General features: G+C 45.2%; 2 protein-coding genes and 1 long non-coding RNA gene across 4 annotated transcripts; 1 reads left to right on the top strand and 2 right to left on the bottom strand.

The window, feature by feature from the left end:
• Nucleotides 1,658-6,001, top strand: LOC8072165. The gene is made up of 9 exons (XM_002445182.2): nt 1,658-1,963; nt 2,816-2,889; nt 2,973-3,144; nt 3,448-3,524; nt 3,597-3,900; nt 4,026-4,093; nt 4,292-4,777; nt 4,929-5,141; nt 5,231-6,001. The coding sequence occupies exons 1-9, from the start codon at nt 1,927-1,929 to the stop codon at nt 5,582-5,584; spliced, it is 1,785 nt and encodes a 594-aa protein (XP_002445227.1). The 5' UTR covers nt 1,658-1,926; the 3' UTR covers nt 5,585-6,001.
• LOC8072164 (serine/threonine-protein kinase HT1) lies at nt 6,401-14,117 on the bottom strand. 2 transcript variants are annotated; one of them, XM_002444000.2, is made up of 3 exons: nt 13,777-14,117; nt 11,764-12,699; nt 6,401-7,078 (listed from the first exon to the last, which is right to left on the bottom strand). In XM_002444000.2, the coding sequence occupies exons 2-3, from the start codon at nt 12,675-12,677 to the stop codon at nt 6,739-6,741; spliced, it is 1,254 nt and encodes a 417-aa protein (XP_002444045.1). In that variant the 5' UTR covers nt 12,678-12,699; nt 13,777-14,117; the 3' UTR covers nt 6,401-6,738. The 2 variants fall into 2 exon arrangements, with proteins under 2 accessions (XP_002444045.1, XP_021321154.1); XM_021465479.1 differs by lacking the exon at nt 6,401-7,078 and adding an exon at nt 7,442-10,593.
• LOC110436746 lies at nt 15,882-17,169 on the bottom strand. The gene is made up of 3 exons (XR_002454570.1): nt 16,395-17,169; nt 16,099-16,197; nt 15,882-16,021 (listed from the first exon to the last, which is right to left on the bottom strand). It is a non-coding gene; the product is annotated as an uncharacterized LOC110436746 (long non-coding RNA).

Raw genomic sequence — 17,393 nt, 5'->3', positions numbered from 1 at the left:
ACTGCCAAATACAACTCAGTCCTAGCGTAACCAAACCCATACATAATATTCGGCACATATTCTAACATGTCCGAGTTTGTAATAAGACTTGTAGTAAAGTAGCCGACTACTTAGGGCATGTTTGAATCCACCAATTAAACTTTAGTTGGCTAAATTAGCTGTTAGGGATCTAAATGACCTAACCAGCGACGAAGCCAACGGTAGAGCTGGTGGGGCTCTAGCCCCCCTACGGCCGTAGAGCCCACGGAGTCCCTCCTTAGCCTCTCCTATAATTTTTTTTTTGTCATTGATGTATTTTATAAGAAGGGTCTGAAGTTGTATTAAGGTAGCAGAAGCCCCCCTAAATATTTTCCTAGATTCGTCCCTAGACCTAGCTAAAAGAGCAGCTTAATTAAGTTTAGCGCGCTACTTCAACCCAGCTAAACTCAACTAAAGTTTTTGGCTGAGTTTAACTATTTCAACCGAGTTAAACTCACTTAAAGTTTAGCTAGGAGAACTTTTAGCTAGGTAAAGTTTACCTTTGAAATTTTAGCTAGTTATATATAAATTTTAGTTTGAGTGGATCTAAACAGGGTCTAACTAAATATGATGCTAATGTATTGCCTCAAAGCTCCCATATGTTCATGAGTTAAGTCCTGATGTTTGTAAGTGAACTTTGGGTTGTGACCATCAATAGCAGAGGGGAAGAGGCCCACAAGAGGGGCGCCGCCACCCTTGATGCTATCGTTGGGGGGACCTAGATGCCTGCCCTAGGGTAGGGCGCCGCCGCCGCCGTTTCCTTTCGTGTCGTCTTTGGTTACCATATCTAGTTTTAGTTGGTTTTAGAAATAGTCTGTTAAGATATAAAGTAGAAGAGTTGATTGATGGAAAGGAGAATTCGTGTTCGATAAAGATCACCTTGTTTTTCTTGTGAGCTAAGTCCAATAGAGAATATAAAAATAAGGAACATATAACCATATCAATCAAAGTAATAGACAGACAAAAACTTTTTTCCACTCTCTCTGTCTCCCTGCGCAGCCACCCCCTCTCTTTCCGTGCGCCGCCGCCCTAGCTAGCGCTGCCGCCGGTGGCTACCCCGACCACGCCTCTGACAACTACTCTCACGATCTATCTCATCTATTGTACTAAAGCCTTGTTTAGTTCCAAAAAAATTTACAAAGTTTTTCAGATTCTCTGTCATATCGAATCTTACGGCACATGCATGAAGCATTAAATATAGATAAAAGAAAAACTATTGCACAGTTTACCTATAATTTACGAGACGAATCTTTTGATTTTATGATTGGACATATTTATTAAATATAAACAAAATTGATACAGTATCTTTTTTTTTTAAAAAAAAATTGAAACTAAACAAAGTCCTATGATTATCCGAAGCTAAAAAGAAAAAAAAAACAGTGATGTGGGCAACTCCGTACAAGCAAAGCGCCGTGGCGTGCGGGCACCACATCCACAACACCTCCTCAAGCCCAAAACAGCACGTGCCGATCCGGACCTGACCGGTCCGTGGCAGCCGGATCCGTCACGAGTCCGGATTCAGATCTGATCTGAGTCCTACCTCACCAACACACAACCGGGTCCCCGACCCGCCCGATCAGACCCGAACCCGGTGGGCCGGGCCTTGATCAGCCAGCCAGCGCGAGGGGCACGTCGCCGCTGCCGCTGCCGCTGCTGTATAAAATCATTGGTTGGCAGGGGCGCTCGTGGTTTCTTTTCTTTTCTTTCCCCCCTCCCCCTCCCCCTCCTCTCCTCTCGTCGCGTCCAATAAAAAGGGGGGAAAAACTTTTTTTTTCTTTTTTTTTTTGCTCCCTTCCCCCCCTCGCTTCCCCCGAATTTGATGCTTAAACCCTCGCCGGGAGGAGCAGGAGGACTCCAATCCCGACGCCCCGCGCCACCACCTACCGCTGCGCCCGGATCTCCGACGCCATGGCCGCCGCGCCGCACCAGACCGGCCCCGCCGCAGGTGAGAGAGACCCTTGCCTCTCCCCTCCCGTCCCCTGTTGCTGGATTGGGGGGGGGGGGGGGGTTTGACTTTCTGATTCGATTCCCCCTCGCCGCTGGGTCGTGATTGCGCTGCTCGAATTCTCTTGCTCCAAGGGCTCCGCGCGCTGGATTCCAAGGGAATTCGGCGCTGGGCTGCGATCTCGGCGCAGCCCCCCACCCGGACCTGCTGCGGTGCGGGGGCTCTGTTTGGGGCTCCTAGGTCAAGATTGGTTCCGGGCCTGCGACTCCTTCGCTCTGCGGAAGGCCCCCTAGCTGCGATTTCGCACGCACCCAGCCGTGGAAGAAGCTGCGCGGAGCAAGGGGCGGCTGGGATTTGTGCTGATTACGTTGCCTCACGTCCGCGCGAGGGCAATTATGTCTTTTCTGCTTTTTTTTTCTCCCCCCTTTTGCTGGGGTATGTCCGCCTACAGGAGGACGGTTCGGGGGGATTGCTAGCCGTAGCCGTAGCCGTTTTACACGAGCTAGCACGGCAAAGTTGCTGCCAGTACGAGCAGGATAGGATCGTCAGTACCCAAATGGCAAAGCTCTAGCTTCGGTACATATACTAGGTATTATTTGAGTAAGCTACTGTACAGCGGGACACGGCTTTGCTGCTGCTGATGGCCTGATCATGGCAACGACTGCGATTGCCCGTGTAGTAGCTTCCGAATGCTTGTATTTGGGGAGTTGTACAGCTTGCCAGATCTTGTTTCTGTTTACTACAAGTGTCATGCTTGTCTTTAAGTTTTTGGCTGTTTTGCACCATGACAACAAGGTAGTCCCTGGACTGCTGCTGCCAACTTATATCTTTCTTACATTTATGTTTTTGTAGATAGCATGATTCCGCTGCAGTCGGAACCTGTACTTGAGAATAACCCCTCCAAGAGTGCAAACGCCAAGGACCAGGTAATTTTGCTTCCGTTTAGAGTTTATTTTCTTCTCATCTATGCTATGAAATGATGCTCATGAGTATGTTGCTATTGCGACAGATTCTTTCTGGTGCAGAGAATGTGTCTGCAGGCAATGCACGTGGCGCTAGCTCCTTGAAATCGCCAAAAGGCCCGCCAGAGAAGCCTAGCTCTGTCGGAAAAGCTGGAGAACAGCCTTTTGTCTACCAGCAAAATGTGTATGCACCGCAGCCACAACCACTCTATCCTGGAGGTTAGGGTACATTCATTGCCTTTTAATTAATGTTAGCACACATTCTGAATTCTGTTGCATAAATCACAGGGCAAAAATATATCCGTGGCTTCTAAACAATCATGTTTCTGTTGTGTCTAGCTAAATTTGTCTTTTCACTGGTTGTACAATTCATAATAGTTTTTCAGTAATCTCCTTTGTTCACCTCTATTTGAATTCATTGTGGAAGCATCAACTGTCCTAATGACAGCACCTAGGTAGCAACTTTCACTTTTCATGGAGTGCTGTTTTAAATTTGATGTTTTTTTCTTCCCTTTACTGTAGGATACATGAATCCTTCAGGACAGTGGGAGGAATATCCCCATTATGTGAATATGGAGGGGCTCCATTCCGTATCTCCCGTAAGTAGCTGGAATTGCTGAGCTTCATTGTTTTCTCTTGATATTTTTTTTTCTAAATATTTTTTCTTGAAGGGAATCTACAATGACAACCAGTCCCTCATGCTATCTCCTGGATATGCAAGCAACCCCCAAATGATGTATGGAGCATATTCTCCTGTTTCCACCGTTGGAGATGGCCAACAATACTTCCCTGTGCACTATCCCTTCTCAAGTCCTTACTATCAACCACCAGCTTCTCCTAGCATGGGATATTCAAGCTCTGCGACTGGAATATCCCAAGGAGACCCTATGCTGCAGCAAGAGTACTTTCTTCCTGATGGCCTTCTATATTCACCCACACCAGGGTATCATCATCCATTCAGCTCATTCGACAGAGGTAACATTTCTCTAAAGTTTCTTGTTTTGCTGCAGGCTAATTTTTTTATGACTGCAAAAAACATGTGTTATAATATATTTCTTAGAGGTTAGAGCCATGCCTAACTATGTTTTCACCTTTTGCAGCACCGACACAACCAAATAATGCTCCTGGGCTGTTTGGTCAAGGGAATCTACCACTGGCTTCTGGCATGGTATGCCATCATGCAATTGGGTTCTGAGCATACATGAGTTTACTACATTTGATTGCTTGTTATGGGGATTCAACAGGGGTTTAATGTTTGGAGGCAGTATTTGGTTTACCATGCAGTAGTTTTTTGTGGAAGTCAAATTGACTTGTTTATGTTAACGAACCACTTATTGTCCAATGCTGATAGTGTATGTTGTTGCAGCATCATGGATCGATGTATGGTCCTGGATCCTACAAGGGACGCCAGCAAGGTAGCAAATTTGGTGGCACTACTCCAAGTTGGAGTTCTGCTGGCCGCAGATTTGGTACTTTTGACTTGAGTGGCAATCAACAAAGGGGAAGCATGCCATTTGGTAGTCACAATGGCTCTCTGGAGTTTATGAATGAGCAAAACCGTGGGCCACGCGCTACAAAACCGAAGACACAAGACACTGAGAACTCCTCAGATGAGAAAAACGAGAAAACTGTTCCTCTGATTGACAGTGAACTGTACAATCGCTCTGATTTTATCACTGAGTACAAGGATGCCAAATTCTTTGTAATAAAGTCCTACACCGAGGACCATGTACATAGGAGCATTAAGTATAATGTTTGGGCCAGCACAGCCAGCGGGAACAGGAAGCTGGATTCTGCTTACCGTGCGGCCAAAGAGAAAGAAGAGCATTGCCCTATTTTCTTGTTTTTCTCGGTAAGAACGGCTCATCTCCTTTGGTTTTTGCTTTTCCCTTCATGGAAAAAAAAAGAGTAGCAGTACATAGTGGGTGTTTGATCCTTTATTAGCATTTGCTAAGGTGTTTCCAGCTTTGGTAATTTCTTTTATGCGTAATTGATACCTTTAGGTCAATGGAAGTGGCCAATTCTGTGGCGTGGCTGAGATGATTGGACCTGTCGATTTCGACAGAAGTGTTGATTACTGGCAGCAGGATAAGTGGAGTGGCCAATTCCCTGTGAAGTGGCACATAATTAAGGATGTGCCAAACAACCTTCTGAGGCACATCATTCTTGAGAACAATGACAATAAACCTGTCACAAATAGCAGGGACACCCAGGAGGTAAAATTTACATAATTTTTTTTTCTGAATGTTTAAGCTGCTAGTATCAATGGCATTTCTGAATAAATTCACCAACTCTTAACATACAGGTGAAGCTGGAACAGGGCCTCCAGATGCTTACAATCTTCAAGAGCCATGAGGCTGAGACAACAATCCTGGAAGATTTCGACTTCTATGAGCAACGGGAGAAAGCCTTGCAGGAGAACAGACGTCAACAGCAGCCTGCCAGCACCGACCCTCAGAAGCTGGTGGATACCAAGGCTCAAGGTCCTGTGGCCGATATATCGGATGCATTTGCTAAGGCCGTTCAGTTGAAGGATATTGAGAACAGTGGGACAACCCCGAAAGCTGAGGGCGCATCAGCTGAAAACGGATCCGCTGCCACAGCCAAGGTTGAAGGAAGTGCAGACCTGAACATGGGCCCTGCGGAGGAAAGCAGTTGATTTGTTTCCCTTCTGTCTGCAAATTTGGAGCAGCAGATGAATAGCATGCTGCAATGTGAAGGTCGGAAAGGGGAAAGTGCAGGTTGATTGTGTTAAATATGGTCGTGCCCGCGTCAGTTGTACAACATCATAGGCTTTGTTTTTATCTCCATTTAGGTTATATAATTTCAATATCATAGTTCCAAAATTATTGTTCCCAGTTCTCTTTGTTCCTGTTTTATTTTACTTCCGTCTTCCATGTTCCTCGTGTCGTGTCGCACCATGAATGATGGTTCAATTTTAGTGGGTTTAGGCATAAGAAGCTGCAGAACTATGCTGCGGTAAAGTTGCATTTTCTGCAGCTGAATGTGATACTGTCGAGTCTCCATCCTTGTGTAATTTCAGAGATCCTTTCTCTAGTGTATCTTCGTCTTGTTACTCTCAGCATGTACGGTTCTGCAGTAGTTCCCTTGGTCACATTGCTTCAAAGCACAACTCATGCATGACCATCCAAATCCCAAACTCTTGCACATTATGAATAAAATGGAGAACTCTGTAACACCTCCAGGTAAAGCCGCTGCAGTAGCAAACCTGAAAGCATTTGTAACTGTTACACATCCAGTGGCGTTGCAAAATAGATCAAACCTTAAAACAGCATTCAATAGTAATCATGACAGATTGAAAAAAACCTTAAAACAGCATTCAATAGTAATCATGACAGATTGAAAAAAGGTAATCATGACCTGTTACAGATATGCTCACCTCACGAGAGGGAAACTGATGCTGACCAAGGCAAAGATGAATGATTCTGTTAGCACCAAATTTCGACTGACTACGAGGCAGGAACAAATCCATGCTAGTTACTTAATAACACATGTTATATATACCATGAAGCATCAAAGCTTCCACATGTTGCCGCATGATGATAAACACACAAACAGCGAGCAGCAAGAACATGCACTTGTTACAGCAGAAGGGTATTTAGTCAAGCATAAAGCTACCTCTATTACAACCACTCTGGTGATGACAACTAGGTGTACTCTACGATAACATGTCAAAGACAGAAGGCAGACTGAGGGGAGTCAGCATTCTGCTTCTGAAGCACAAGTCTATTAATATTATAAATACATAGGATTAAACCTCTCTCCAGGTTCTTTTCCTGGATTGTGGATGATTCAGTCCAACGTCATCGGTTGGGCAACGCAACAGCGGAACCGAGCCTTACGGACAGTGGTCAGAACCTCCATCTCCACCTGTTCCAGCATCCTCACAATCTCAGTGAATGGGGGACGGACTTCAGGGTCTGCATCCCAGCACCTGGTCATGATCTCCCCAAGGGCGGGGAGGCAGTCGTGGGGTATGGCTGGTCGCACACCCTTGTTAACCACAGCAAATGCAGCTTGCACTGCAGTCATGTTTGCAAAAGGGAGATTCCCAGTTACCAACTCCCACAGGACAATGGCAAAACTGTAGACGTCAACTTTCTGATTGTATGGCCTATGCTGGATCATCTCACTGCAAGTGGAAAAATAGCAAGTTATTACATTGGAAACAAACAAAACAGAAGTTGATAATTGTAAGCAGTAGCTGACTACAAATACATTTCAGAGGGGAAGGGGGCATAGTTAACATAGCAGAAAAACATCCAGAACGGAATAGTACATACCACCTACAAACATTAAATATATATTACAAAGCAAGGAACTAAAAAACAACCAAGCTCACATGCGTATGAAAAAATTAAAAAGGTTGTTCACCAGTGATCATGTGGCTCCCTAGGTTACCACTCAGCAAAATCTAATACGATATCAATCAAGCTGAACACAAGATTGAATGAATGCCCCCCCCCCCCACCCCAAAAAAAAATCTAATACTATTCAATCCATACTGAAATTTCTATAACGATTTTTGGCAACTGATCATCATTTGCATATCTCCAAGAGCCAAACCCATGGGCTGTAGGTTTTCCACTAACACATGGAAGAGACAAGGATCGGATTTAGGCCATGTTACCCAGGTTGTTTGTGAGCTTTGCGGTTACATCAGGTCAAAGGAATAAGCAAAAAGCAACCACTCTCAGGTCTCACCTACCTCCCATCTTCAACATGGACATTTGGATCCTATGCAACTTTTACCTGGCTGGTCAAGACCAAACTTGCCAATTTAGGATAGTGGACACGATATGTTTGTCCGGTAAGCTAGGAATGTTTTTTTTTCACCGTTGATATCACAGAAAAGGTAGAGGAAAACAAGCTTGAGGATAATTCTTAGTGACAAGAACAATGTTATCCCAATAGGCCATCTTAGAGAAACACGATCATTAGTTGAGTTGCTTAACCCTAAATAGCTTGAGTGAGTGCCTAGATATTACGAAGTAGGGGCCACAACAAACTCAAACTATAGAACTATATAAATGGCTAGCTGCATAAATAACTAGTCACGATTTTTCCAACAAAAAAAAACAGTCAGCCATTTTTAGAATGATAAGCACAATGGGCATAGGTCATGCATCTAGCTAGCCAAGAGACTAAAAGTTGAATTCAAAACAAATGCTCATCTACCAAGGGTGCCATTTAATTGCCATGGGAGGTACAATTGGCTTGGATATTTACTAAGGTAGTGTTTGGTTCCATCCCTGCAAACACTAACGGTAACGATATCATATCACAGAGGGAATGTGAAGAGTACAAGTCAAAACAAGATTTGTTCGGTTTAAACATGTAATGTATTTGTAACTAGTAGTCCATCTTTGCCAAGATCATCAGATGCTAATGAGATGATGCATAGGCCTTTTGAACATAAACAAGGACAAATAGCGCGGCATGACCTCACTACCTTGGTCTCGGAAGCAGAGCTACCCTGACCAAAGGCATGGGTCACCGACCATCGATGAATATGCCACTGAGGCTAGCCAATGGTTAGTGAAGCAGCAATCAACAACAGCATGGCCACCGCGGAAGCTTTAGCGTGCGGGGGGCAAACGAAGATGTGGTATCGAAGGCACCGATGAAGTCGAGAGGAGAAAGGAAAAGTAGCTTGCAATCAAAATCTCATGACGTCGGAGTGGGAGGGGCAACAGGTGGCAGCATCTGATTTGGCGGAAGCGATTACGGCTTGCACTAAAACAAATAAGGTTTAATGGAATCGGTTAACGACATTATCCATTTACATTACAAATACCCTAACCAAACACTACTTAAGTAGCCAAGTGGAGATTAGGAATCTCGTTTGAATATCAATTCAAAATTGAAGTGAATAGTGTTCCCATTGGCGAAGTAGATAGAAGATATGAAACAAATAGCTCCAAGGTTGGCCTTCAACTAATTTGATATGACTAAAGACATTTGGATAACTTGTTGGTTGCATGGCATGAACGACAATATCATGTTGCGCATCAGGTAGCACCTCTAGCTAACATGTGATTTGTAGAGGAGCAAGTTACAAATGTGACTTGTTGATTGTAGCCATCTCCTTTGTTGCTAGTGAGCTTTCCTACCATAGGGAGCCAAGTTGGCTCTCTTCCTGTAGCAAATATTATTGCTACTCACCAAGAATTAGCTAAGGAGCGTGTTTGGGACCGTTTAAAATCGGATATGCGGCCGTCCCACCACGAGAATCAAGAAAACCCCGCCATATGCGTCGCGAGAATCGATGATTCTTTCCACCAAGAACACAACGACCTTAAGATTGAACTATCCTATGCTTTTCTATGCTATGGGGTGGAGGCCATGATCACCATATCGCACCGCGCAATGGCCACGTCGTGGTCTGAAACACGACTGAGGATTTCCCTTTTGAAGTATGTCTTGCAAAGAAAGAATCTAATAATCAATATTGCATAATGATTTTTTGCTCATTCAAGAGTGTGGTAAAGCACCTTGGTTTGTTTTCAAGTTGGAAAGTCAAGCCACATCACATGGAATCAACTAGTCATCCAAATGTCCAATCATGATTAGACAATGACTAGTCATGATTTATCGATGAGTAGAAATATGGAGAGCACATCTCTTAACTTTCGTAGAAGATTACTTGGAGATGGTAGTGAAGCAACACCACTAGCAACAATTATGGCCCAATGTCTACACGTGACTCCAAGATTGGGAGAGAGAAGCTTTGATGCTCAAGTCATTGCAGAGAGATTATTGTGTTTATTTTGTGGTAGTGGGAGGGACTATTAGGGCACAGACGACGTCGTGGTTTTGCTCTCTATTTAGGTTAAATTAACCACAATTACCTCACTAAATGAGGAGAGAACACTTGTCGCCGTCTCACGAGGCGACAAACCCAGCTCATACTCCCAGAGTAGGCAACAACTTCCACCAATGTTGTGCGAGCGAGAGTCATCAGAACAAGATCGAGTGCAAACGCAAGAATGGTGGGAAATCAATTTTCCTCACTCGCAAAAGCTTTCGTGTAGACGCATGCTTCACCAATGGCAACCCTTGTCAATACAGAAGGGCGTAGGGTTTTGGCCACGAGCAGGTAGGGCAATGACAATGCGAACGCAAGTAGGTACAAGGGCACAAGGTGACGTATCTGCCATTAGTGTTATAGGGAACAAGGTCCGATGCATCCACGTTTTTAATCGTGATTAGATACATGCCCCACCCATCTGGTGCTAAATGCCACCATAAGGCTCCCCGATACCAATTATTGCGTTTGGTTGCAAAGGAATTACAAAATAGCAATCACATGAAAATTTTGGATCATGTTTGATTGCAAAAGAAATGGAAGTTGCCAATGATTTACACATCTAGCTATCCACCGTGCAAGCGATATGCCCATCTTTCGTTCGGCTTCTCCTTTCCAGCCATCGTCGCCGTCACCATGGCAAGGACCATGTTCATTGTTGGGGGGGCCCAATTCATGGAACCACGACCAAAGCTTCCTTTGTCCGATATTGCTCCACCTCTTCTAGACTCTGCCCATTTCAGTTCTGCAAGGTTGGGCCCAATTCGTGGAACCAAATGGAACAAAATCTTCCTTCGTCCCATATTGCCCCATGTCTTCTTGGTGTTGCATTGCCAACCCTTCAATTGGCAAAGGCATCAAATGACCATTGAGCTAGGTGAATAAACTGCGGTTGCCAACCCGAACACCAACAACTACTTTGCATTTTGCCTAATGCCTAATGTCTAGATCGGAATCTTCCCTTCTCACCAATTGCCTTTAACTAGGCGAGACGTTATCATGCATCGCATGATTATTTAAATTACACTTAATAAGACAACAAAACAAATTAATGTTCTAAGAGAGAAAAAAATGCTAGAACACATATTTCTGACATGTAATTAAATTGGCTTAACTAGAAGAGATGTTACCATGCATCACATAATTACTTATTTATGCTTCATACACGAACCAAGTCATATTTATGTTATAAGTAAAATACTTGTATAAAACATTGAATTAAACCATCTCACAAACTCTGGAGTTGAGGGAAACCAAATTTCCTTGGCCAACAGGTAGCAGCTAACATTACTTGGAGATATAATTAAAATAGTAAAATAGTATGTTGGATCTGTAGTATATTTACAATGCTCCTAAAACGACACATACTTTATGTATCTCTAGAAGAATGCATAGTTCATAATCTTAGAAGAACGCAGAAAAAGATGGAAATCACAACATAAATAGCAATTGTTATTAATCATTAGTATCCATCTAAAATAGTACAACCAAAAGGTGAAGGAACATACAGATTCCTAGAATAGCACCACTAGTTTACTGTTCCAAGTATTAAGCAATATATGGAATAAAGTGGTAGTTCTGGAGAGCAGCAGCATGTACATTTTGCATGCAAAAACACATTCTTGCACAATCACATATTCGAAGCATGCCATGCAATAAGAATAACTTAATTTTGGAGAAACAACCCATATAAAAAACAAAAATAACCAGTGAATACAGACCAAACGTACATTAAACTATAATATAGGAACAATAAATATAACTAGTAGAAGTTTTTTGCTTTCGCAGTACCAGCCATTAACATGTTACTGGTAAAACAATATAACAGACTGTAAGCAACCGCATAAACTGCTTATTTTTGTAAACAAATAGTACTACTTGATACAAAGGTCCACACTATGATCCAGAGCAATAGCAATGCGAAAAGATCAAAACAAATTTGGCCTTATTGAAATAGCATAATGGCTGATTGAAATAAACAGGAGAAAGAGCATGTTTGATCAACTTACGGAGCCATCCATCGGTATGTTCCAGTTTCAGGTGTCATCCCCTCAGTCTTGACTTCAATCCTAGCCACTCCAAAGTCAGCAATCTTAATGGACTTATCACCAGAAATCAGGAGGTTGTCTGACTTCAGGTCTCTGTGAATGAACCCAAGGCCATGGACATAGGCCATGCCACGTGCAACATCCAATGCCTGCTTAACTGCCAACTTCAGCGGAACAGACCTGTTCTGCCTCTTGCTCAAGAAATTCTTAAGAGACCCACCCTTTGCGTACTCTGTGACAATACACCAAACCAATGGCTTCCTGCACGCACCAATGAATTTGACAATATTCGGGTGCCTCAGAGTTGCAAGCATCATAACTTCTTGGACAAACTGCTGCTCCAACAGTTGAGCTTTCTCAGGGTCAGCCTCAGGTCGCTCCAAAAGCTTAATAGCAACATCCATCCCATTGTATGTTCCCCTGTAGAGCTTCCCAAAGGCACCTTGTGCAAAGGCCATGCCCATGTGCAGGTTCCCCAGATCAATAGTCCACTCCTCATAATCCTTTAGCGTTTCAGTTGGGAACTTGTTGTCCATCAGAGCATGTGCCAGTGCATCCTCACTCAAGGCATGGGACACCCGGCCAGGGCGGAAGATGCTGTGCCCAACTGAGTAGCTTCCCACAATGACAGGCCCCTTGAGACCAGGATGGCCAAGCATGCCAGTGCGGGAGTCACTGTTAGAGCAAATGCTGCTGGCGATGGATCCACCATGCATGCTGGTCTGCATGCTGTTGATGCTATCAACAGACATGTTGGAGCCCTCCCCTAGCTTCTGGTAGAAGGCCATGTCACAGAAGTTCCCGCCAAAGTTCACGCCATCATCATGGCCACCCACGGCGCCGATGAAGTTTGGAAAGTTGGCGCCTTGTGCCATCAAAAGCCTGGCAATTGATTACCTGCAACCACGGAATAAATCTGAGGTCAGAAACAAGGGGCAAATTAGTCCTCTACTAGATACAGGCCGAGCAAAGGCAGAGGATTGAAGATTCCATTCATACAAGACACGATTCCATTCCTACAGGACACAAAGGTTTCCATTTCCACTGCCATCAAGATAGAACCATAAACAAAATCATCCATCCCAGAATTACTATTTAAGGAAGGAACCCAACCCACCAACAAAGACTAGAAATGCATATATACTTCCTCCATTCCAAGTTATAAGACATTTTCACTTTTCTAGATACATCGCTTTTACATGTACCTAGACACAGTGTATATCAAAAGTGATGTATCTAAAAAAAAGATAAAATGGCTTATAATTTGGAATGGAGGCGGTATAATATAGCGCATACAAGCAAGCACCCAGAAACTCTACTCAAATATAATGGATTCTAGGGGACACAAACCAGTCTTTGCATTAAATACTTTCCATTCATCAACCAACCACAACCATTAATCATGTTTCATGTCGTTAATAGCCTCTGATTAGGGAAATAAAGTGAGGGCACAAGTGTCTTTTGTGTCCTCTTCTCTGGATAAGCACTACACTGATATAGATAGAGATAATACTGCTGTATCTTTCCATAGCAAGAGCTAGAATCCCCACCACAGCCACCGCCAACAACGTGCAAGCGCACACACACGCACACACACAAGGGAATCGGAAACCTATAGCAACACCAGAAGCGGAAAAAAAAAATTCGACGGCGTACAGAAGAGGTAACCCCCCAAATCCCTAACGAATTGCCCCTAAAATGGCAATCTGGGCACCGAACATGCGGCTACAGACCCTTTCCATGAGCCAAATCGAACGCCCCAGACATGTACCTGAAACCGACTCCCCGTCCCCAAGGCAGCATGAACGAGAGCCCGAATCAAAGCGAGCCCCACCCGTAGTCCCGGAGAGCAGACCACGGTGGTAATCGACGTCGCTAGCCCGCCACACTCGACCGACCGTGGTGGATGGACCCCCCCAGGACCAGGAGGAAGGGAGAACGCGGCCCTGTGCGCGGGGAAGGGAGAGCACTCACCCTTTGAGAAGATGGCCGGGAAGAAGACTTCGCCGCCGCCGATGCCGATGGCAGTGGATGGAGGAGGACAGGACGAGGTCGGAGCCGCGTGGCGCCAAGGTACCAGCGATCGAGGAGGACGGACGGTGGGAGCAGGCGGTGATGCGATGCGGGTGCGGGTGCGGGTGCGGGTGCGGCGTCGGGATGGTGAGGAGCCCCCGGCGGGGCGACGACGGGGGCGGGCGGTGACCTGACCGGTGGGTGGGGGTGGAACTAGGCGAGGGGAATGTGAGACGAGAGGGGAAAAGATCCAACAAAGGCAGGGCAGGAGGGAGCGAGAGTGGGGTGGGGGTGGGAGTCGAGGGAGGCGTTCTCTTCTCGCTCTGCGGAGTCATTAGTTAGGAGGTTAGCCACGTGGCCGGCCTGATAGCGGATCAGGGGGCTGAGGGAGGGAGGGAGGGATGGTGGGCGCAGGATTTGGAAGTTGGGCAGGGGCCTCTGTGCAAATCGGTCGCCCGTCGGACGGCACGGCAACGGCAAGGCGTCGCAACGGGCCAAAAAAACGGCAGCGTGAGGCCGACGGACGGCGTCGCGTGCCACCCGGCGCTGCTGCTGCTCACGAGAGGGGAGAGGAGGCCGGACTGCACCTGCGCCCGTATCATGATGGGCTTGGGTGCCGGGGGCACGTATTTTGCAGTTATTATTATATTATATAGTAAAAATATCCGTGCGTTGCAACGGGAGCATGAGACATATAATTTATTGTTTTCTCTTAAAATTTGGAGATGAGTTAATTTATATACCGGACAATATTACTTACTTTAACGGTGTTTAAACAAATCTTTAACTATAATAGGAAATTATAAGCACTGAAAATAAATTAAATTGAGACTTTGTTTGTTTATTTTAATCTGAATCTTGAAAATAGATCTTTATGGCCTTTCGGCCTGCAGAACGGCTGCAAAGGTCTTAAGCATGGTTACCAGGGCCTGGGCCATACACCCACACTGGGTCACGTAGGTCCACCGGCCTGATAAGGCTTGGCTTAGGCTCCCCAAAATCTTAGCTCTTTTCTTTTCTTTTTTCCTTCGTGTTTCTCGCACCAGTCGCGAGAGAGAGGAGCACCGACGCTGGTGGTCACCGTCGGCTTTGAGGCACGTGGGACCAGAGTGGCATTCGGGCCTCTCAGCGGTCGGGAGCGGCGAGACCGGGTGCTTCGGCGGCCATGTGGCCCGCATCCCTAGTGGCCACACAGGAGGCTTCGTCGAGCTGCCCTACAATGGCGCTCAAGCGTCCTGGCGATCGAGTGGCCGCGTCCCTCATGGTCGCATGCACCCCACGGATCCATGCCAGCTCGCGTGCAGCAGTATCCGTACCGATCCATGCCAACTCGCGTGTAGCGATGGTCACATGCGGCTCCATCGAGGCACCCTACAAGTGGCAATTAGGAATCCCGCGGTCGCGAACGAGGAGCTCAAGTGCTCTGGCAACCGCGTGGCCCGCGTCCCTCGTGGCCGCACGGGCGGCGAGCCTCCCTGCTCAAGATGGCAATACACACCTAGAACCCGAGTAACGGATACATTTTACCCAATAAGAACGCGGGTATGGAATGATATCATCACCCATGGGTCTTATAATAGGCAAAAATCTCTACATGTTAGATAAGCGGGTGCGGGTATGACTACATAGTACCCCCTTCATACCATTTCTGTTAGATTTAACTCTAACGGTGTCAAACCGCGAGTGTGAAAAGTCAAAAATACTCTCAAGACTAAATATATAATTAATTTTTTTGAGCATTTTAAGAACCTCAAATAAAAAAACTCAGAACCGCAAATTTGTAGATCTTAATAATATCTATAAGTTTTGTATAAAAATTATTTTCATTGAATTCCATACAAAAAGTATATGAATTGATATGATTAATATGTCTTAAAAATATATTTTGTATAAATTAAATAAAAATATTTTTTACATAAATATTGTAGATCTTGACGAGATCTACGACTGTCTAGTGCTAACGCTACGGTTAAACCACCAATACAAGTATGACCCGAGACATTATATTATAGACAGAACTTGACAAAACAAATCACCAAAGAGAGTATACAATGAATTTCATAACAAAATAATTAAAGGTTGATTCTACAGTGGTATCTACCAGTTTAGACATGTGTAAGCGTACACTTGATAAAAATCCAATTTATTAAAGTTGTCTCATCAAGTGCCAACCCATCTGCATTGGCGATACCCGGACCAAGAGATCCTGCAGAACAACCATATGGAAACCAAAACTTTCAGTGTTAAAATACAGCAGGGAAACTTGCAAGTGTTAGCTCAGACCAGAGGTAATTTTAACTCCAAGAGTCTCAAAGTTTTCAGGGTAGCCCGCTGTGCTGCTTGCCCATTGCCTGAACTGCTCCAAGTCCTTCTCCTGCAGCACTACCAGCCAGTAAAACAAATTCAGTCGTACAAGAGGTAATGTACATGTTCCATATGAAACAGCAAGCAGCTCAGCACTTTATCTAGGTAATAATGAACACAATGTAGCTTTCAAAGACTGTACACCAACCAGAATTTCAGTAAGAACATTCTACCTCTGAAAAAATCAGAAACTTCAGATTAAGATGTTTACTTACATGTCAAAGAACTCGGCATCAGCTGCTGATATGATGTGGTTGAAAATCGCATCAGCTGTTGATATGATGCAGAACCGGGAAAGTATCTTTATAACAGGAATCCATGATCTTTTGTTGAAAGCTAATAAAAGTGAATTAGGCATCTTATTTACATCCCCCCAATTGTTCTCGAAAACAAGCATAAATTCTTCAAGCCAGGATTCAGTATCCTCGTATCATCGAAGTGCTTGACAATCAGAGTGACCTATTATTAATAAAACAGAACCCACTGTTGCTTGTTCGTGCGTTAGCCAGCGCCTGCTACTCTTCTCCGATCTAGAGACAGAGTCTGCAACTCCAGGCCCAGACTACTGCTATTGATGCCTTCATCTTTAAGCTACCGCCGCAGGCAAGCGCAGGGCCAGGAGGAGCAGGCGGCAGAGACGGACTCGGAATGCGCCTTCTGCCTCTCCGTGGTCCGCGACGGCGAGGAGGTGCGCGAGCTGCGGTGCCACCACTTCTTCCACCACGCCTGCATCGACGCCTGACTCGTCCGCCCGCGCACCACCTGCCCGCTCTGTTGCGATCGACTCCTCCCCGCTCACCAGCAAGAGCAGCTACGACCGCCTCTCCTTGTCGGCCTCCGCCTACGCCCACGGCGGCGCGATCTGGCACATGACGTGAGCGCCTTACGGCGGCAGGTGCCCACCAACCAACCCGAGGCGTTCACGCGGGGCCATGGGCCTAGGCTCGCGCAGGGAGGATCTGTACACGATGGGAGAGGAGCAGGGGCAGAAAAAAAAAGGCAGACTAAAATTTTGCCTCTTTATTAGTAGGTATAGATATAGATATGGATAGGTAGAGATATTTTTGGAGAAAAAAATAGTAGTATAAGATATGCTTGTATTGATTTTTTTATACAAAATATAAAATAAGATATGCTTGTATTGATACAGCACGCATCCATCTCCACGTACGCATGATCGACGGTGGAAGGCATGACATTGATGACCCGTTGCC

This window comes from Sorghum bicolor, chromosome 7, assembly GCF_000003195.3.
Source record: "Sorghum bicolor cultivar BTx623 chromosome 7, Sorghum_bicolor_NCBIv3, whole genome shotgun sequence".
Classification (NCBI taxonomy): Eukaryota; Viridiplantae; Streptophyta; class Magnoliopsida; order Poales; family Poaceae; genus Sorghum; species Sorghum bicolor.
Note: the sequence above shows the minus strand (reverse complement) of the source record. Positions and strands in the feature narration are given on the sequence as shown.